We start from the raw sequence: 21,211 nt of genomic DNA, 5'->3' as shown, positions 1-21,211 counted from the left end.
AAGGAAATCCCAGACAGTGCCCTCCTGGCAGTGGAACGGAGCCAGAGGCCCTCTGGCCACTCTGGCAGGGACTGATCCAGCCTGGCTGCAGGCTCAGCTTGGGGGCTGCCTGCATCCCACACCGGCTGACCTCCTGTGATGGCCTCATCACACCAGGGCTGCCCTGGCCCCTGTGCTCTTCATCCTGGCTGTGCAGCAGGGTGGTGACAGGGGCAGCTGGTGGTGTGGGTAGCTGGTGGCAGGGGCAGCTGGTGGCAAGGCAACCGGTGGCAGGGCAGCCAGTGGCCAGCCAGCTGGTGGCAGGGCAGCTGGTGTCATGGGTAGCTGGTGGCAGGGGCAGCCGGTGGCAGAGCAGCCGGTGGCAGGGCAGCCGGTGGCAGGGCAGCCGGTGGCAGGGCAGCCAGTGGCCGGGCAGCCAGTGGCCGGCCAGCCGGTGGCAGGGCAGCCAGTGGCCGGGCAGCCGGTGGCAGGGCAGCCGGTGGCCGGGCAGCCGGTGGCAGGGCAGCCGGTGGCAGGGCAGCCAGTGGCCGGGCAGCCAGTGGCCGGCCAGCCGGTGGCAGGGCAGCCAGTGGCAGGGCAGCCAGTGGCCGGGCAGCCAGTGGCCGGCCAGCCGGTGGCAGGGCAGCCGGTGGCAGGGCAGCCGGTGGCCGGCCAGCCGGTGGCAGGGCAGCCGGTGGCCGGGCAGCCAGTGGCCGGGCAGCCGGTGGCAGGGCAGCCAGTGGCCGGGCAGCCGGTGGCCGGCCAGCCGGTGGCAGGGCAGCCGGTGGCACGCAGCCGGTGGCACGCAGCCGGTGCCATGCCTGCCTGTCTCGCCGCAGGGGTGGGGTGATGCTGGTCCATGACATCCGGAGGAACAGGAGCTGGGTGATTGACTTCCGTGAGGCAGCTCCCCAGGGCATCCCGCTGGAGGGGCTCCTGCAGCAGGACACCAAGGTGAGGACCGGCGGCCCAGGGGCCGCTCCCTCGGGGGCTGTGACTGGCTGGTGGCTCCAGCTGCCTTCTCCAGGCAGCTCTGGGGCCTGGGGAAGCGACAGGAGGCCTCTCCCACCCTGGGAGATCCAGACCCCACGGGCATGGGCAGCGCCCCAAAACAGCTGGAGCCTGCAGGACTTTGGGACTAAAGGGGCATTGGCCTGCAGCAGTGGGGAGTGGGAGGGTAAGAATCCTGTGGCATAGAATCCTACCATGGGTTGGGTTGGAAGGGACCTTAAAGCTCAGCCAGCTCCACCCCCCTGCCATGGCAGGGACACCTCCCAGCAAGACAGCTTGCTCGAGGCCTCATCCAGCCTGGCCTTCAACACCTCCAAGGGGGCATCCACAACCTGCCTGGGCATCCTGTGCCAGTCTCTCCCCACCCTCACTGCCATTCTGCTGTGCCCTTTTTCCTGGCCAAAGTCAGCTCTTTCTCTCCCAGCTCTGTTGTTCCCTGGTTTCCTGTTTGCTGCAGCCCTCTTCCCCACGCAGACACTTCCCATGTGACCGTGACTTGCACCTCCTGGGCTGGCACCCTAGCCCCTGCCCTCACGGGGAGGCTACTCTTTCCTTTCTGTCCTTCCTGTCTTGCAGCCAGGGCTGCTGGTGGGGGTGCCAGGCATGCTCCGAGGGATGCAGCAGGCACACCAGTTACACGGCAGGTAAGGCTGGCGCAGGCAGGCTGCCTCCTGCTGTGCCCTGGGGCACAGGGAGCACAGGAGCTCTTGCCGTCAGACCACGTTCTCAGCCACCAGGCAAAGCCATTAGCCAAGGGCTACTTGGAGGCCTGGGTTGACAAAAAACTGTTCCTTGGTTTTGGTACTTGAGTTCTGAACAGCAAGAACTGAGCTTGGATGCCTGCAACGCCAGGCTGGGGGCAAGGAAAGTTCCCTTAGGAGCAGGCTCAGGACCTTGCCATGCCTGGCTGTGTATTTCCAGTCTCTCTTTAGGCATCACTTGGTGCCCTGTTGGGACAGGGAGGGAGGGATCTAAGAGACTTGCTTAAGGCCAGAGCCTGGTCTGAGATTGTGCTCCAGAGGTGCCTCTTGCCCTGCCCTTGCACTGCAGCTGCTCTTTGGTGCACATGGTGGAGCACTGAGCTGAGCCTGCTGAAGAGAAACACCACCCTGAGAGCTCAGGGCTGCCTTTGGCCACTGCTGCCCCCACAGCCTCTCAGGAGAGCCTCTCCTGCTCTCTCGGGGAGCCCTCTGAGCACACAGCTGAGCTCTGGGCTCGCTCCCTCTACCTTGCCCTGCTGCACCCCTCCAAGGATCCTCTCCTTGTCCCTTCTGCTTTGGCAGGCTGCCGTGGTCCAAGCTGCTGGGCCTCGTGGCTGCTGTTGCCCAGGATGGGTTTAATGTCACACATGAGTTGGGTGAGTACCTGGTGGGCAGGGGAGGAGCCCGCTGGCCGCTGCAGGGCAGCTGGGGCTGTAGGTGGTTGACCATGGGAGGGGAAGGCTCTGTGGACTGGGAGATGGGTGGTGGTGGGAGCTGAGCAGTGTGTGAGCCCCAGGCTGCAAGGGCAGAGCGTGGTGGCAGCAGGAGCAGCCGGGCAGCCCCCCGGGGCAGGGCACAGGCCCTTCCCGGCCTCCCTCCAGCTTTGGAACAGGGGCAGAGGCAGCAGCGGAGTCTCACCACATCCCCATCAGGGGCACAGTGACTCCAGGTCCCCTGCCTGTCCCTGCACCTGGCTTTTCTGGATGCCCTTCCCCTTCTTGCCCACAGCCAAAGCCATCAGTGAGCTGAAGGACCTGAACTACTCGGAGCGGTTCCGGGAGACCTTCCTGCCCTCGGGGCAGCCGCTGCTGCCTGGCACCCTGGTCAGGCGCCCGGACCTGGCCGCCCTGCTGCAGCTGCTGGGGGCACAGGGGGCATCGGCTTTCTACAGTGGAAACCTGACCCAGGAGATCATCTCTGAGGTGAGCCACGCCTGCCCCTGCCTCTGCTCCCTAGCACAGCTTGGGCTGGGGCTGCCATCTGCCACGTCAGCTGCTCCAGGGCACAGCCTGGAGCTGAGCCACAGCCAGGTGCCAGAACAACGATGGAGCCCACTGTGTGGAGCCTGCTGTTCCTCTGTCCCTGTCACTGCAGTGGGGTGAGGGACACACAGGTCCCCCCCCAGCCTGCAGAAGTGAAACCTCTGTTTGCTTTGCATCCAGGCCAGAGTGGCTTTGGGAAGGAACACCAGGCCCAGGTTCCAGACCCCCCTGAGAGCTCTCACTGTCAGGGACAGCCCTTTCTGCATGACATGAGAGCTGCCCCACTGCTGAGAAGCACATTGCTGTGGTCAGTGGGGCTGTAGGTTAGAGGCTCCAGGAGAGTGATTTGGGGCTGTAGGTTAGAGTCTCCAGGGAGGTGATTTGGGGCTGTAGGTTAGTTAGAGGCTCCAGGGAGGTGATTTGGGGCTGTAGGTTAGAGGCTCCAGGAGAGTGATTTGGGGCTGTAGGTTAGAGGCTCCAGGGAGGTGATTTGGGGCTGTAGGTTAGAGGCTCCAGGGAGGTGATTTGGGGCTGTAGGTTAGAGGCTCCAGGGAGGTGATTTGGGGCTGTAGGTTAGAGGCTCCAGGAGAGTGACTTGGGGCTGTAGGTTAGAGGCTCCAGGGAGGTGATTTGGGGCTGTAGGTTAGTTAGAGGCTCCAGGGAGGTGATTTGGGGCTGTAGGTTAGTTAGAGGCTCCAGGGAGGTGATTTGGGGCTGTAGGTTAGTTAGAGGCTCCAGGGAGGTGATTTGGGGCTGTAGGTTAGAGTCTCCAGGGAGGTGATTTGGGGCTGTAGGTTAGTTAGAGGCTCCAGGGAGGTGATTTGGGGCTGTAGGTTAGAGGCTCCAGGGAGGTGATTTGGGGCTGTAGGTTAGTTAGAGTCTCCAGGGAGGTGATTTGGGGCTGTAGGTTAGTTAGAGGCTCCAGGGAGGTGATTTAAAAACCCAAGTGGGAGCCTCATGAGCAGAGGCTCCCACAGGCTTGGTCCCTCTGAGGGTTGCCCCAGTTTAACCCCTGGTGTTGGTGGAGTTACTACCCCAAGAAAGTGATTACTGTGGTAAAAAACCAAACAGCTCAACAACTCCAGTCCCTGGGCAGCTGCAGTCAGAGTGGTTGGTGGCACCATTGCCCCTACCACAGTGCTGCAAGTGCTGCACCTTCACCTTGCCATCAGTAACCCAGGATGGGTTCACTCAGCTCAAGCCTTAGACACTTGTGAGCTCTGTGTTTGGAAATCTGCTCCTGTGATTCACCTGGACCACAGCAGAGGTGCAGGACAAGGAGCAGGAGGACTCCCAAGCCTGTGGTGCATCTGCACAGTTAAACCCTGCTCTGTCACCCTTCTCTCCTGACCTGAGGGCTGCCACAGGGAAGCACAAACTCTGGATGGAGGCCCAGGGTTACACCACCAAAGGCCCTGGAATGCTCTGGGCTCAGGTGTGCAGCCCAGAGCAGATTGCTGGCTTCCCACAGTGCTTGTTTTCCCAGCAAAGGGAGGGCACTGGTGTGGTGAAATCCAGTAAAGCTCCAGCACACCCTTCCCTTTGTTTCCTTGCTCTGGCAGGAGGGCTTAGGTGCAAACCCCATGGTCTCTGTCGAACCTGAGATGTGTCTGCAGCCTGTGGTTGCCCAGGGCTTCTCTTCCTGTGCCAGCAGGCTCCTCCCTGCCCCTCTCCCTCCTGCTTCTCCCAGGCTTTCCACTGGCCAAGCTCCAGGGAGCCAGCTCCAGGCAGGGGCACCTGCCTGCTCATCTCAGCCACTGGGCTCAGCCTGGGCTGTCCCCTGGCACTGCTCTGGGAAGGGGGCAGGGATCCCAAGTAGGGGGCAGGGATCCCAAGTAGGGGACACAATAACTTCTGCAGCTTTGGGGTGGTTTGATGTGCTCCTCCCCAGAGTATGCCCTGCACTGGCTGTCCTGCTGCAGTGGTTGGTCCTTTCTGCCAGAGAGTGAGGAGCTGCTCTTGGCTGGGCAGCTTGGCAGCCAGGGCCTGCTGAGGGTCAGGGCAGCAGCCAGGGCCTGCAGAGGTTATCTGTTCCTGCCCATTGTGAATGGAAATGGGCATGGAAGTTGGAATGTGCTGCCCAGGGAGGCAGTGGGGTCAGTGTCTCTGGAGGTGTTTCAGCAAAGCCTGGATGAGGCACTCAGTGCACATGGTTAGGACTGGGTGATTGGTTGGACTTGATGTTCTTGGAGGTCTCTTCCAGCCTGGCTGATTCTGTGAAATCCAGAGGGCTCACAGCAGCAACTCAGCCCAGCAGGTTGTGTGGCTTCTCCTAGGTGGAAGGAAGGAAGGAGCTGTCTCCTAAGCACAGCAGCATCTGTGTGCTGCCTGAGGTGGGTTACAACCCCCCAAAGAGAGCTCAGGAGTAACCTGAGTGAAGCCTCTGAAGGGGCTTTTAAGACCAGCAGAGTGCAGTTGTGCTGCTCCTGCCTCATCTCCACCACCACTCAGCCACAGGAGGCTGCAGTGCAGGGAGCTGCTCAGCTTCACTGCTTGGGAGTTACCAAACCCAGCAGGACCTGCACCTGCAGGACAGCCTAACAGACAGACCAAGGGTAAGGCAGACCCCCATCCCCTCCAGTAAACAGAACCAGGGTGGGAGTTCCTAAAAGCTTCTAGTGATGGGGACCTGCTATGCCAGGGTCTTCTCTCCTGGACCCACAGAGGGCTTTCAGCCTGGCAGGATTCAGATGCTTCATAGAATCACAGAATGGTTTGGGAGCTCCAAAGCTGATCCAGTCCAAGCCCCTGCACCCAGCAGGGACATCCTCCACTGGAGCAGGTTGCCCAGAGCCCTCTCCAGCTTCTCCAGGCATGGGGACTCTAACCACCTCCCTGGGCAACCTGCTGCAGTGTTCCAGCAGCCTCCTGGGGTAGAACTTGTTCCTCACATCCAATCTCAATCTGCTCTGCTCTGAAGCCATTGCCCCTGGGGCTGTCCCTGCAGGCCTTTGGGAACAGTTCCTCTGCAGCCTTCTTGTAGTCCCCTTCAGGTACTGGAAGGTTGCTCTAAGATCTCCCTGGAGCCTTCTCTCCAGGCTGAGCACCCCCAGCTCCCTCAGCCTGTCCCCATAGCAGAGCTGCTCCAACCTCCTGAGCATTTTCATGGCTCTCTTCTGGACCCTCTCCATCAGCTCCAGGTCCTTCCTGTGCTGAGGGCTCCAGAGCTGGATGCAGAGCTCCAGGTGAGGTCTCCCCAGAGCAGAGCAGAGGGGCAGGATCCTCTCTCTCCAGCTCTGGCCACACTGCTCTGGCTGCAGCCCAGGCTGCCCTTGGTCTCCTGTGCTGCCAGTGCCCATTGCTGGCTCCTGCCCAGCTTCTCCCCCACCAGCACCTTTGACAGACTCATGTGCCACCCAGGTGAGGGGAGGCTGCAAGGCAGTGCCAGTGCCCATCCTCAGGGGTAGGCAGAGCATCTTCAGAGCACCCATGGGGTGGGTGAGCTTTGGGAGGTGAGCTGCAGAGCCTCCCAGCAGTGGTGAATGGTGAGCCAGGCTGCCAAGGCCATGAGAGCAGAGGTGCTCAGGGTGTCCTGAGGAACCTGCCACTTGGCTCAGGAACCTCCATGGCATTTGTTGGACAGTTGGTGTCTGTCCACCTGGGCCAGCACAAGGAGCACAGAAAGCCTGGCCCCAGTGTGTGCTGCTCTGCTCTCCTGCACAGGTCCAGAGCTATGGAGGAGTCCTGGCTGAAGAAGACTTCCACAATTACAGTGTCCCAGTGGAGGATCCCATCCACACAGTCTATCGAGGTGAGCCCCTGACCCCTGCCAGGAGGCTCCACTGAAGCTTGCTCCAGCTGGCAGGAGGTGGCCACAGCACTGAACAAGAGCTGGAGCCAAAGCTGTGCTGAGGCTCTGCACAAAAGTCCTCCAGAGAGTTCCCTGCCCTTGCCCTGTGGTGCTGACCCAGCCCAGGCAGCTCAGGAGGCTTTCAGGCCTGGTTGGACCTTGGCAGCATCTTTTGGAGGTGTCTCAGTGTCAGGGTGCAGCATGGCCAGGGACTGCTGCAGTGTCTAGGTTGAAGCTGGGCCACAGGCTGGCACAGTTCCCACTGCTGATCTACAAAGGGAGAAAAGCCCACTGCAGAAAGTGCCTCAAATGCCATCCTGTGGGGAGATCCCTGTGGCTGTTTGCTAGCTGGGATCATAGAATCATGGAATTGTCTGAGTTGCAAAGCCCTCTCAGAGCACCCAGGCCAACACCAACCCAGCCCCACCATGGCCACCAGACCCTGGCCCCAAGTGCCTTGGCCACAGGGCTCTGGAACCCCTCCAGGCATGGGGACTCCACCACCTCCCTGGGCAGCCTCTGCCAGGCCCTGAGCACTCTGGCAGCAAAAACATTTTTCCTCCTCTCCAACCTCAGCCTCCCCTGGCACAATTCCAGGCCAGTTCCTCTCCTTCTGTCACCTGAGAGCAGGGAGCAGAGCCCAACGCCCCCCTGACTGCAGCCTCCTCTCAGGGAGCTGTGCAGAGGTCTCCCTCAGCCTCCTCCAGACTGAACACCCCCAGCTCCCTCAGCTGCTCCTCAGACCCATTTTATCTCTGTCCTTTCACACCACAGTCCAGAACCCAAGCAAGAACTGAATGTCAGGTGAGCCCAAAGCCACCCCTGGCTGCCTTCAGCCAGCCCAAAGGAACAGAGGCACACCAGGAATGTTGGGAGGACTCCTTTTCACATCCTGCCCTTGCCGGGACTTCCCCTCAAAGCTGGGAGGCTTTCCCTGCCCCTCCAGGGCAGAAGCTTCTGGGAGGGTAGTAGAGCTGGGCAGTAGCTGACTCAAGCAGCTTCATTCCTCTCTTCTCCCCCTCACAGGTCACCTTGTCTTCAGTCCCCCACCCCCACCTGCAGGCCCTGCGCTGCTGACAGCCCTGAACATCCTGGAGGGCTTTAACATCTCCAGCCGAGCACCCAGGGGCAACACCTTGCACTGGCTGGCAGAGGTAAGGGCAGGGTCAGCCCTTGGCTGAATGCCTTGTGCTGCTGCCAGTGCCTCTTGTTCCTTGGCTGGGCAGAAGTGCTGGCAGGTGGTTCCCAGAGCAGAGTGAGCACAGAGGCTGCTGGGCTGCGGGTCTGAGCTGTGCTGCTGCTCAGGGAGCTGTGGCTGCTGGAGCCCAGGGCCCAGCAGTGCTCGCTCTTGCTTGGGCAGAGCTTTCTCAGGAGGACAAGCTGTGGCTTCCCCCCCTTCTTGTATGTGAGCAGCCCTTCAGAGTGACCCCACAGAGCTGCAGCTGGTCCCAGGGATTTTCCTCCACCTCTTCTTGCTGCAGTGGCCCTGGCCAAAGCACAGCACTGCTGGGCACTGCAAGAGCAGTCAGTGATCCTGCAAGCAAAAGCTTCTACCTGGTGATCCCAGGGCAAACCAAGCCCTTGCTAGAAGAAAACTTCCCATCTTAGCCCCCATCATGATCCCAGTGGCCCAGGTCATGTCTTTGCTGCTACTTAGGGCTGTGAGTCCCACCAGAACATTGCAGCTCACCAGGAAGTCAGGCCAGGACTCCCTTTCCTGCTCTGTGAGCAGAGTTCTGTTCTGAGGTGTTGAGCAGACCCACAGCTGGCTTTTACAAGCTGGGAGTTTTAAGGAAGGATGCAGACAGGCCTGTGGGTGCTTGGAAGTGATTGCCTCAGCCCACATGCACAGCTGGAGCTCTCAGACACTGCTAGGCCTGTGCAGAGGCAGAGAGGGTTGGCTCAGCGGAGCTGTTCTAGAGCTTTCCTCAGGAAGCTTTGGCTGACTCTGCCCTGCATTTGTACCAGGTCAAGAGTTTCCCCCCTTGGTTATCATGTCCCAGCTGAGGAACAGCAGCCTCCAGGTAAAGGGCAGCCCCTCCACAGGTATGGAACCCCAGACACTTGGGATCCACTGCTGAGTCCAGCCCTGGAGCAGCCATGACCAAGATATGCCCAGTGTGGGGGAGGTGATCTGCTTTCAGTAGAGCTCTGCCTTGGCCACCAAGCCTCCTGTACCTGCTCTGTATGCTGTGATGGTCATGGGAAGATGCCCTGCTGCAGGAGCTGATCATGCTCTGCACAGGACATCAGCAGCTGGATGCTGACACTGCAGGAGAGGTCATGTGTGGTGCATCTCCCAAAGGAAAGCACAGCTGCAGGGCAGTGCTGGGTGGACATGGCAGGGCCTGCACTCCTGCTAGGCACAGGCTGGCACCTTCCTTCCTGTGGCTGTCCTCTAACCATGCTCTGTGAAACCAGGGCAGCAGCAGCAGTCCCTGTGTGCAGGGGCAGGGCAGCAGCAGCAGTCCCTGCGTGCAGGGGCAGGGCAGCAGCAGCAGTCCCTGTGTCCAGGGGCAGGGCAGCAGCAGCAGTCCCTGTGTCCAGGGGCAGGGCAGCAGCAGCAGTCCCTGCAGCCAGGGGCAGGGCAGCAGCAGCAGTCCCTGTGTCCAGGGGCAGGGCAGCAGCAGCAGTCCCTGCGTGCAGGGGCAGGGCAGCAGCAGCAGTCCCTGTGTCCAGGGGCAGGGCAGCAGCAGCAGTCCCTGCGTGCAGGGGCAGGGCAGCAGCAGCAGTCCCTGTGTCCAGGGGCAGGGCAGCAGCAGCAGTCCCTGTGTCCAGGGGCAGGGCAGCAGCAGCAGTCCCTGTGTCCAGGGGCAGGGCAGCAGCAGCAGTCCCTGCAGCCAGGGGCAGGGCAGCAGCAGCAGTCCCTGTGTCCAGGGGCAGGGCAGCAGCAGCAGTCCCTGTGTCCAGGGGCAGGGCAGCAGCAGCAGTCCCTGTGTCCAGGGGCAGGGCAGCAGCAGCAGTCCCTGTGTCCAGGGGCAGGGCAGCCGCAGCAGTCCCTGTGTCCAGGGGCAGGGCAGCAGCAGCAGTCCCTGTGTGCAGGGGCAGGGCAGCAGCAGCAGTCCCTGCGTGCAGGGGCAGGGCAGCAGCAGCAGTCCCTGTGTCCAGGGGCAGGGCAGCAGCAGCAGTCCCTGTGTCCAGGGGCAGGGCAGCAGCAGCAGGCCCTGCAGCCAGGGGCAGGGCAGCAGCAGCAGTCCCTGTGTCCAGGGGCAGGGCAGCAGCAGCAGTCCCTGCGTGCAGGGGCAGGGCAGCAGCAGCAGTCCCTGTGTCCAGGGGCAGGGCAGCAGCAGCAGTCCCTGCAGCCGGGGGCAGGGCAGCAGCAGCAGTCCCTGCGTGCAGGGGCAGGGCAGCAGCAGCAGTCCCTGTGTCCAGGGGCAGGGCAGCAGCAGCAGTCCCTGTGTCCAGGGGCAGGGCAGCAGCAGCAGTCCCTGCGTGCAGGGGCAGGGCAGCAGCAGCAGTCCCTGCAGCCAGGGGCAGGGCAGCAGCAGCAGGCCCTGCGTGCAGGGGCAGGGCAGCAGCAGCAGTCCCTGTGTGCAGGGGCAGGGCAGCAGCAGCAGTCCCTGTGTCCAGGGGCAGGGCAGCAGCAGCAGTCCCTGCATGCAGGGGCAGGGCAGCAGCAGCAGGCCCTGCAGCCAGGGGCAGGGCAGCAGCAGCAGTCCCTGCGTGCAGGGGCAGGGCAGCAGCAGCAGTCCCTGTGTCCAGGGGCAGGGCAGCAGCAGCAGGCCCTGCAGCCAGGGGCAGGGCAGCAGCAGCAGGCCCTGTGTCCAGGGGCAGGGCAGCAGCAGCAGTCCCTGCGTGCAGGGGCAGGGCAGCAGCAGCAGTCCCTGTGTCCAGGGGCAGGGCAGCAGCAGCAGGCCCTGTGTCCAGGGGCAGGGCAGCAGCAGCAGTCCCTGCGGCCAGGGGCAGGGCAGCAGCAGCAGTCCCTGCAGCCAGGGGCAGGGCAGCAGCAGCAGGCCCTGCGTGCAGGGGCTGGGCAGCAGCAGCAGGCCCTGCGTGCAGGGGCAGGGCAGCAGCAGCAGTCCCTGTGTCCAGGGGCAGGGCAGCAGCAGCAGTCCCTGCAGCCAGGGGCAGGGCAGCAGCAGCAGGCCCTGCAGCCAGGGGCAGGGCAGCAGCAGCAGGCCCTGTGGCCAGGAAGAGGAAACAGAAAGTGAGTGGCATCCCAGGTGCTGTCTACCAGCTGGCAATGCAGCTGAGCCACTGAGCTGGGCTGGGCCAGCTGGCCAGCTCCTGCCAGCCATGTTCCACCTTCTGCAAACCCTACTGGGTGCTCTGCTCCCCCAGCACAGGTTGTGATGCCAAACTGGTGCCCCCTTGGCATCCCTTTGCACAGAGGTGTCCCCAGGGCCAGGCCTGCAGCCACTGATCTCCACAGGCTTTGCCCAAAGTGTCAGCAGACCAGATACCTCCTGCTCTTGGAGCAGCAGAAGTTAGAGTTCCAGAGCCACCTAAATGCTTGGGTGTTTTTCTGTCTGTCTTTATTCCCTGTAGACATTAAAAATAGCCCTGAGTCTAACTGGCAACCTGGGAGACCCCTCTGAGGACCTGTCTGTCACCCAGCCTGCAGCAGGCATGGTGAGGTGGGTGTGAAGCTGCCAGGCACAGAGACAGCTGCAGGAGAGCTGCTTGAGATCATTCCTGGGTTTGCTCTTGCCAGGGCACAGGGAATCCTGAGGCCTTTCTGCCTCTGTTTTACTGAGGAGAGCTCAGTCCTTGAGTGCCCTCCTAGGGCTCTCTCTTCCACAGGGGTCACAGCCAATGCCACGTGGGGCTCTGGAGGTGGGCTGTGGGATGTCCTCACACAGAGGTTTCCTGGGGCCAGCTTGATCCTGGGTGTTCCCCCCTCTTTCCCACCCCTTTGGGCATTCCCTCTCAGCAGGTTGGACAAATGTCCACCCACATGGTCATGACCACACACATGAGAGCAGTTTCTGGCTCTGCCTTCCCTGCCATGGAGCTTGGTGCCTTTATGGTACACCCCAGCAGGAGGGGAGGCCTTGGGTTTCAGCCCAGTCTCCCACCTTGGCCAGGTTTAGCTGCCATGGGTGGCCAGAGCTGGCCCTGACCTGCCCTCCTCCTGGAGGACTCCCATTCAGCTGGGTGCTGCCAGCCCTTGTCCTGTGAGGGTGTTTGGCACTGCAGGCGGAGCCTGGCAGGTCCCTGGCCTCATCTTTCCCTGCACACTGAGCCACCTCACCTCCTCCCAGCTCCTGTCCTCAGTGCCAGCCCCTCAGGGAGGCACCACCAGGACCAGTGCAGATGTGCCCCCACAGAGAGCACAGGAGCTGTTTGGCCTCCCAGGCTCATGGCTTCTTCCCTCCCTCCCTCCCTCTGCAGCCAGTCGGAGGCCAGTGCCCTGCGCCAGCTGATCAACGACTCCCTGGCCTCCCCCGGCCTCTGCCCACCCTGCTCCCCACACAGCAGCCCTGCTGCCAGCCAGGTCCTCGTCATGGGCCCTGATGACTTCATTGTGGCAGCTGTCAGGTAAAGGATTTGCTTCTTCCCCCCCATAATGTACTCAGAGGGTGGGAGCATAGACTCAGTCATGGAATGCCCTGGGTTGAAAGGGAGCTCCAAAGCTCATCCTGTCCAACCTGGAGCAAGAGCAGCAGGAAGGCTTCCAGGCTCAGGAGGAGCTTTGGTTCTGAGTCCTGGGGTGGGTTCTTTACCACATGAAGTTCACAGAGCCACAGAGTGCTCTGGGCTGGGAGGGAGCTCCAAAGCTCATCCAGTCCCAGCCCCTGCCCCCAGCAGGGACATCCTCCCCTGGAGCAGGCTGCCCAGAGCCCTCTCCAGCCTCCCCTGGAATAGCTCCAGGCATGGAGCCTCAACCACCTCCCTGGGCAACCTGCTGCAGTGTTCCAGCAGCCTCCTGGGGCAGAACTTGTTCTTCACATCCAAGCTCAATCTGCTCTGCTCTGAAGCCATTGCCCCTGGGCCTGTCCCTGCAGGCCTTTGGGAACAGTCCCTCTGCAGCCTTCTTGTAGTCCCCTTCAGGTACTGGAAGGCTGCTCTGAGGTCTCCCTGGAGCCTTCTCCAGGCTGAGCACTTGTTCCTAACATCCAGCAGAAAGCAGGTCCCACAGGACAGGATGGGAGCAGACCTGGGTTGTTCTGTCCTGATTAGTCCTGCAACAGGAGAAATGGGGAAGCTGGGGGGGGGAAGCCCCAGCTGGTGCTGCCCTGTGCCTCCTCCAGCCCCCTCACAGTGAAACATGTCTGGATTGGCCTGGGTCTGCTCCCTGGGGATGATGTGATGGCCACATCTGAGGGCAGATGGGGACATGGAGACAGGCCCAGCACCAAGAGGGGAATCCTTAAACACAGGGAGGGAGAGAGCTGCTATTGCAGCCAGTCTCTGTCAGGCCAAGTTGGGACAGAAACCTGGAGGCCTGAAAGCCTGAGGTGGACAAACATCTCTAGGAGGGTTGTGGATGAGATTTCTTTGTGCTTCTTCCCAGTTCCTTGAATCGTCCCTTTGGCAGTGGAATAATGACACCCTCTGGAGTCCTCCTCAACAGTCAGATGTTGGACTTCTCCTGGCAGAATCAAACCCTGAACCACTCCATTCCCAGGCTGGTAATGAGTGATGTGATAAATCCTTCTTTTTGAGCTGTTCCATTCAATGTTATTCTCATCTGGTGAAGGGCTCAGTAATACTTGGGAGGCAACAGGCTGCAGAAAGCTCTTCTTGTGTGATTGTCAGAGCCACTGAAACAGAGCAGACAGCAGATTCCATGTCCCAGTTGCCACTGGAATGCAGCAAGCAGCACTGCACCCTTTGCTCAGCCATTTCCCTGCAGCCCAGGTGCACTTCAAAGCAAGCAACCTGCTCTGTGCACTTGGACTGAGCAACTGCTGCTCTGCAGGTTTAAAACTAGCAGACAGCAGAAGAGAAGTCTTCAGGTGATGGACAGAAACAATTCCAGAGCTGTGTTTTCCAGTGCTGCCTGCTTTCTGCTTGCCTTGGGCTGTAAAACCATCCCACTTGGCTGGGCTGGGACTTCAGAAGGGGGTGGCTGGCTTCACGTGCCTTCGGTGAGAGAGCCACGGGGGGGCATGGAGCAGGTCCTGGTAAGCTCAGAGAGCAGTGGCCCAGCAGTGAGTGTGCTAGCCCTGCAGAACCACACGAGTGCAGCCACTGGCTGAAGCAGGAGGAGTAAGAAGCTGCCCTGCCCAACTAAGAGCCACACAATTGTTTGGCTTGGAGAAGCTCTCAGTCCCACCAGCAACCCAACCCCACCGCGGCCCCAGGTGCCGTGGCCACAGGTTCCCCGAACCCCTCCAGCCATGGGGACTCCACCACCTCCCTGGGCAGCCTCTGCCAGCCCCTGACCACTCTTCCAGCACAGAAATGTGTCCTCTCCGAGCTCAGGCAGCACAGCTGTGGTCGGCCCGGGGCAAGCTTTGGCTGTGTCTTGTCTTCCCGTGCAGCACGAGGCGCGGCGGGCCGGGCGGCGGCCGCCCTCCTTCCTGCTGCCCACCATCGTCAGGCCGGCCCGGGGCCTGTGCGGCACTTACCTCTGCCTGGCAGCCAGCGGCGGGGCCCCGGCCGTCAGCGGCGTCCTGCAGGTCAGTGCCGCGCCGGGAGGAGCGGGGCGGCGGCTCTGCAGCCCTGCCCCGGGCAGTCGGGCGAGGCTCCGCGCCGGCGGGGAGGGAGGCGGCGGTGCAGATGGGAGAGCGCCGCTGCCGGCAGCAGTGGCACAGCATGTGAAAGACCACCCAGCCCCCCAGCCTGGCCTCCTCCACAGGCTGGCAGCAGTGGCACAGCATGCGAAGGACCACCCAGCCCCCCAGCCTGGCCTCCTCCACAGGCTGGCAGCAGTGGCACAGCATGCGAAGGACCACCCAGCCCCCCAGCCTGGCCTCCTCCACAGGCTGGCAGCAGTGGCACAGCATGTGAAAGACCACCCAGCCCCCCAGCCTGGCCTCCTCCACAGGCTGGCAGCAGTGGCACAGCATGTGAAAGACCACCCAGCCCCCCAGCCTGGCCTCCTCCACAGGCTGGCAGCAGTGGCACAGCATGTGAAAGACCACCCAGCCCCCCAGCCTGGCCTCCTCCACAGGCTGGCAGCAGTGGCACAGCATGTGAAAGACCACCCAGCCCCCCAGCCTGGCCAAAGGCTGCACTGCATCATCACCTGCCCAAACCTTCCCCCCACCAGCCCCCCACCCATGCCTCCGTACCCCCCAGCCCATACCCAACCTGAGTGACACAGCTAAAAGTTCAGCCTGCCAGCTGCAGGCCCCAGCCAGGCTGCTGCAGGCCCCACTGCCCTGCAGAGCAAAGGTAAAGGAGCCTGTGCTGGGAAAGGGGCAGAGAGGGGGAGAAGAAGGGGAAGGGACAGCTCGTGCTGTTCCCTTGCACAGGGGAGATGCAGGCATTCTGGGAGTGAAGTAACAGAAGATTTCACTTGCCAGGGTGCATCTTCCAGTGTAGTCCTCCTGGAAGACTTCTCTGTGGTTGGTAAAGGCCTCCAGCCCCGAGCACACCACCTGCCCTCTGCCAGCTCAGTGCTGAGCAGCCTCCCCTGCTGTAGCCTTTCCCTTCCAAACATCCCAGCCTCTGTTGAAACTGGTGGCCACCAGTTCAGTCTTGGATGTCACCAGCTCCACAAACCTTTGGGTTTTTAGCTCTCCAAGAGCTACTTCTCCTGCACCTTTCCTGATTGGAAAGAATGGGTTTGTGTCATTCTGGTACCTGTTCAAAGCTCCTCTTCAGGATCATTGGCAAAGGAAGGAGCACTTCATATTCAGAGAGCTGCAGGAGCCTGGCAGCCCTTAGCCCTTTCCCCCTTGAAAGCTCCTTTTAGTGCACCCCAGCTGCATCCCTCCCTGCTCAGCACTTGCTGTAGGCTGGGCAGCTCCCCCTAACTGCTGGTCTGTAATGGGGTGAAGTGCTTGCCCAAGGCCTGAGTGTGTCCCCAGCAGCAGTGGCACAACAAGAAGGGTTCTGTTCCCTTTACCTTTTGGAAAGCAGCACTCAGAGCAGACCCAAAGCCACCCACTGCTTGCTTGCTTGTTTGGAGAAGTCCAGGCTGAGCTCTTGGCTGTAACAGACACCTGCTTGGAAATGACATCCTGTGCCAGACAGCTCTCCTGGCTGAGCAGGAGCTCTCACTCCCAGCCTGAGCAGCCCTGCAAAGCTGCCCCTCCTCCCCCAGCACCACGCAGGCCACAGCTCCAGGGCCTCTTCCGAGGTGTGCAGCCCTGCAGCCCTGCAGGCAGCTCAGTGCCTCAGGAGCTCCTGTGCCTGCTACAGCTGCAGGTGTTGAAGCCATCCACAGGGGGTAGGGGGGAGCTCAGCAAGTTGGCTTCTCCTGTGCTAATTACATCATTAATTATGCTATGCTGGGGGGTTGGAAGGGACTTCAAAGATCAGCAGCAGTTATTGTACTATTCATTGTTCACTACTCCTGTATTGTCCTTTGTTATTGTTCTATGGTGGGGCTGGAAGGGACCTCCAAAGCTCATCCAGTAGTTGCTATGTTTACTGTTGATTAATTATTACTGCAGGGTTATTAATTTATTAGGATGGCTGCATTATTGTTACTGCACTGTTAGTAATAAATGACTCTTAGTCTGTGCTGGGGGTGGGAAGGGAGCAGGAAGGTCATCAGGTGGTTATTATTGGTACTATTTGTTATTACTCATTAATTTCTTACTGCTGTCATTATTCCTGTTGTTGATTTTTGCCTCTCCTGCAGGTCTTGGTGAATGTGCTGACACTGAACAAGAATCTGAGTGAGAGTTTGTCCCTGGGTCGCCTTCACCCAGAGCTTCAGTCCAACACCTTGCAAGTTGACAGTGAGTCTGGGCCCTGGCTGTGCTACAAGTGGAGCAGGGTTAGCTCAGCTCCCTGCTGTGCAGGGCTGGGAGCCCAGCACCCAGCTCAGCATGCCCTAGGGTCCCCAGTGTGTGTGCAGGCTCTGGGCCAGGACAGAACCCCAGCAACCCAGCTCCATCAAAGCCTGCAGCTCTTGCTGAGCCATGCCCCCTCCCTTTTGTCTTGGGAATGCTCCTTGGCCCCTCCAACACAACCTGGCCAGAGTCTTTCAGGCACTTCCCCTCCTTCCATCTCAGCCCAGCTGCTGCTCATAGAGTCACAAAAGAGTAGCACTTGGAAGGGACCTCTAGAGATCAAGACCAAGCCCCTGCCAGAGCAGAACTATAGAACCACAGAACTGTCAGGGTTGGAAGGGAGCTCAAGGCTCAGCCAGTCCCAACCCCCTGCCATGGGCAGGGACACCTCACACCACAGCAGGTTGCTCACAGCCACCTCCAGCCTGGCTGCAAACACCTCCAGGCAGGAGGCTTCCACCACCTCCCTGGGCAGCCTGTGCCAGGCTCTCACCACCCTCCTGGGCAGCAACTTCTTCCTCACAGCCAAGCTCCATCTCCCCACTTCTAGTGCTGCTCCATCCCCCCCAGTCCTATCCCCCCCTGACACCCTCCAAAGTCCCTCCCCAGCTTGCTTGCAGCCCCCTGCAGCTCCTGCAAGGCCACCAGAAGCTCTCCTGGGAGCCTTCTCCTCTGCAGCCTGCACAACCCCAACTCTCTCAGGCTGTCTCCAGAGCAGGGCAGCTCCAGCCCTCTGCTCCTCCTCCTGGCCCTGCTCTGGACACCTTCCAGCCCCTCCAGAGCCTTCCTGGCACAGAGGCTCCAGAGCTGGCCCCAGAGCTGCAGCTGTGGTCTCAGCAGAGTGGAGCAGAGGGGCAGAATCCCCTCCCTGGCCCTGCTGGCCACACTTCTCTTGCTGCAGCCCAGGCTCTGCTTGGCTCTCTGGGCTGCAAGTGCTCCCTGCTGGCTCCTGCTGAGCTTCTCCTCCCCCAGCACCCCCAAGGCCTTTGCTCCAGGGCTGCTCTCCAGCCAGTCCCTGCCCAGCCTGTAGCAGTGCCTGGGATTGCCCTGCCCCAGCTGCAGGACCTTGCCCTTGGTCTTGTTGAACCTCCTGAGGTTGCCTTGGGCTCAGCTCTGCAGCCTGTGCAGGTCCCTCTGGATGGATCCTTCCCTCCAGCTGTCAGCTGCAGCACACAGCTTGGTGCTGAGGGAGCCTCAGTGCCTCTGTCCCTGGCACCAGCAAAGGTGTTAACCAAGCCTGGTAAACACCCAGGGCAGGTCACACAGAGCACAGCCAGGTGGGTTTTGAATGTCTCCAGAGGAGACTCCACAACCTCTCTGGGCAGCCTGCTCCAGGCCTCCAGCAGCCTCACACCAAAGAAGCTTCTCCTCATATTGAAGTGGAACCTCCTGGGTTCCAGTTTGTGTCCACTGCTCCTTGTGCTGTCACAGGACAGCACTGAACCCAGCCTGGCCCCTGCTGCTTGGCACCACCCTGCAGTGTAACCATTGCTCAGGTCTCTTAGTCTTCTCCAGGGTAAAGAGCCCCAGGGCTCTCAGCCTTTCCTCATCACACAGCTGTTCCAGTCCCTTCACCATCCTCACAGCCTGTTGGACACTCTTCAGCTGATCCCTGTCCCTCTGGAACTGGGGAACCCAGAGCTGGACACAGTGCTCCAGCTGTGGTCTCAGCAGGGCAGAGCAGAGGAGGAGGAGAACCTCCCTTGACCTGCTGGCCACACTCATCTTCATGCCCCCCAGGTGACCACTGGCCTTCTTGACCACCAGGGCACACTGCTGCCCCATGGAGAACTTATGTCCAGCAGGACTCCAAGGTTCTTCTCCAGAGAGCTGCTTCCCAGCAGGTCAGCTCCAACCTGTCCTGCTGCAGGAGGTTGTTCCTCCCCGAGTGCAGGACTCTACCCTTGCCCTCGTTGAACTTCATGAGGTTCCCTCTGCACAGCTCTGCAGCCTGTCCAGCCCACACTGGGTGGCAGCACAGCCTGAGGGGTGCCAGCCACTCTTCCCAACTCTGTGTCATCAGCAAACTGGCTGAGGGTCCTCCTTGTCCCCTCAGCCAGGTGCTTGGTAGCAGCTTTGTCCTGTCCTGAAAAGCCTTTGCAAATCCAACGCCATTGAGGATATCCAAAGGCTCCAGACTGCAACCTCAGCTCCACCCAAACAGGTCCTGAAGGCAGCAGGAAATCTGCCCTTGCTTCCCACTGCCATGGATGGTGCTCAGTGTCCTTTAGCTCCCCCACTGAGGAGGTGACAAGGCTGGTGGCAAGGCTTGGAGCTTGACAGTGCTGGAAATGCAGCCTGGCTGGTGGCTCTCTGCAGACTGCTGCCAGCTCTTGTCCTTCTCATGACAAGCTGTCTTCTCTTTGGTAGCTCTGAGAACCTCCCCAAGCCTTACCAGAGTGAGCCACAGGTGAGGTTTGGTTCTCAGTTCACAGCAGCTCTCAAATGGTTCTCACTGCTCACATTTCACTCCAGAAGCTGAAGGGCTCCAGGAGAGCTGGGGAGGGACTCTGGACAGGGCTGGGAGTGCCAGGAGAGGAACAATGGCTTTGAGCTGGGAGAGGAGAGACTGAGAGTGGAGATGAGGAAGGAATTGTTGAGAGTGAGGCTGGGGAGACTCTGGCACAGGCTGCCCAGGGAGGCTGTGGATGCCCCCTTGGAGGTGTTGGAGGCCAGGCTGGATGAGGCCTTGAGCAACGTGTGCTGGTGGGAGGTGTCCCTGCAGGGCCTTGGAGCTAGATGACCTTTAAGGTCCCTTCCAACCCAACCCATGGCATGATTCTATGAGGATGGTTTCCAAGCCTCCTGATGTCAGAGGATCATCTAAGCATGCTGTGTGAGACCTGCAGGCTTGGGAGCTCCAGTGGAATTGGTGCAGACCCAGAGCTTCCAGAGCTGCTGATCTGTGGGGTCAGCCATTTGGCAGGGCCAAGATCTGTGCTAAGGAACATCTGCAATGTCCTGTGGCTGTTGTGTGCTGCTCAGCTTGTGCAGCTGCATCCCCAGCCTGCTGTCCTCAGGCACTGCCAGACCTCAGAGCAAACAGAAGCAGAGGAGCAGCAGCTGAAGGGAAGGGCTGGAGGGGGCAGCTGAGAGCTCACCACAGCCTTTGGCATTTGATTTGCTTTGCTCTGGTTTGTTCTGAGCTGCCTTGCAGCTCATTCTGGCTAATGCCAGAAGGACTGCCCCTGCCCTGGCACAAGCATAGCTGCAGTGGTTAGGTGCAGGCCCCTGGCTCTCCCCTCATGCTCAAGAGGAGCATCTCCTGCACAGCTGGCCAGCTGTGGACAGCCTTTGCTGCTGGAATGGCCCTCTCCAGGGCAGTGAGTTCTGGTCTCCTCAGCTCTGTCTTCTGCCTTGCCCTGGCTGGACTCCTTCTGAAGAGGTGTTTAAGGTCAGGTTGGATGAGGTCTTGAGCAGCCAAGTCCAATTGTGAGGCATCCCTGTCCATGGCAGGGAGGTTGGAGCAGATGAGCTCTGAGGTCCCTGTGGCTCCAAGGCTGCCTGCAGGCTCCCTCCCACCGCAGGTGCCGCAAGGGCTTGGCACAGAGCTGTGAACCAAAGGCAGCAGTGCTCACAGCTACCAACTCCCTTTCTGCAATCCCTGCAGGTGAGTTTCCTGAGGAAGACATTGAACTGCTTGTAGCCAGGGGCCACCAAGTGGACAGAGTCAAGGTGCTCTCCCTGGTTCACGGGGCCAGGAGAACCAACAGCTTCATCATCGGCCTGAAGGACCCCAGGAGCCCGGACGCTGCCGGAGCCACGCTGTCCTAGCACCTCCCAGGTGAGGTGCTCGGTCACCAGGCTCACACCAACCAGCCCAAGTGACCTGCATGTCCTGAAACAGCCCCTTCTGCACCCCCAGGGCAGGAGCCCCCCACACACTGCAGAGCAGCCTTCCTGCACTCCCCACCCATGGGCTGGCAGCACCCAGGTGCGGCTCTGTGCTCTGTTCCCTCGGTGCAGGAGCTGCAAGCAGCCCAGTCCTGCCTGCAGGAGGGCAGCAGCACAGCTGTCCCTTGGCAGCCTTGCTAGTAACACCTTCAGTCTGTCCAAAAGCCTGGGTCTAGCCAGATCTTACCCTCAGTGAGCAGGAACACTGGCAGGGGACAAACCTGCTGATGGTGCTGATGCTGTCACCTTCATCTCCTCCTCTTTCCCAAGGTCATTCCTTGCCTCTTGTGTAAGCCAGGAATCAGCAAGGCTGATGGAGTGGTTGTGGGGGCCTGCAGCTGGAGTACTGGGGAGTCCTTCAGTACTCCCTTGGGGGCCAGCTGCAGGCAGCCTCCTGTGTTGGTCTCTTTTCTCCACTGATCCATTCCTTCAGTTTTGGGAGGCAGCATTTTGGATCAAGTCCCTGTGCAGCCTTGCTGGCAGTCTGAGCTTTCTGCCCACAACAATGCTTTCCAAATTCTAGCCCCCCCAGTGGTTTTCCTGCAGAGGTTCAGCCTCTTCCATGGGGAATTGAAGCTCAGTGGCAAGGAGCTTCATTTTCTCAGCTCTTTTTTGGAGGTAACTCAGCAGCACTGCAGAGACTTGTGAAAATCTCCAGCCCGCAGGCTGGAAACCACACTGAGCCTGCTGAGGTGTGCTCAGGGCTTCCCTTCCCCT

General features: G+C 60.6%; 1 protein-coding gene across 1 annotated transcript in view; it reads left to right on the top strand.

The window, feature by feature from the left end:
* Window positions 1-20,760, top strand: part of GGT7 (gamma-glutamyltransferase 7) — a 29,580-nt gene extending 8,820 nt beyond the window's left edge. Inside the window, exons 4-15 of the mRNA XM_054173386.1 lie at window positions 819-933; window positions 1,567-1,634; window positions 2,274-2,347; window positions 2,700-2,893; window positions 6,617-6,704; window positions 7,770-7,897; window positions 11,232-11,320; window positions 12,078-12,224; window positions 13,201-13,318; window positions 14,174-14,311; window positions 16,447-16,546; window positions 20,211-20,760. Coding sequence (XP_054029361.1) covers window positions 819-933; window positions 1,567-1,634; window positions 2,274-2,347; window positions 2,700-2,893; window positions 6,617-6,704; window positions 7,770-7,897; window positions 11,232-11,320; window positions 12,078-12,224; window positions 13,201-13,318; window positions 14,174-14,311; window positions 16,447-16,546; window positions 20,211-20,374 — 1,423 coding nt within the window. The 3' untranslated portion in view covers window positions 20,375-20,760. The remainder of the gene's footprint in view (window positions 1-818; window positions 934-1,566; window positions 1,635-2,273; window positions 2,348-2,699; window positions 2,894-6,616; window positions 6,705-7,769; window positions 7,898-11,231; window positions 11,321-12,077; window positions 12,225-13,200; window positions 13,319-14,173; window positions 14,312-16,446; window positions 16,547-20,210) is intronic.
* The last annotated feature ends 451 nt before the right edge of the window (window positions 20,761-21,211 follow it).

The sequence above is a fragment of the Dryobates pubescens genome, chromosome 26, assembly GCF_014839835.1.
Source record: "Dryobates pubescens isolate bDryPub1 chromosome 26, bDryPub1.pri, whole genome shotgun sequence".
Lineage (NCBI taxonomy): Eukaryota > Metazoa > Chordata > Aves > Piciformes > Picidae > Dryobates > Dryobates pubescens.
The sequence above is the reverse complement of the archived record's forward strand: the minus strand, read 5'-3'. Positions and strand labels throughout refer to the sequence as shown.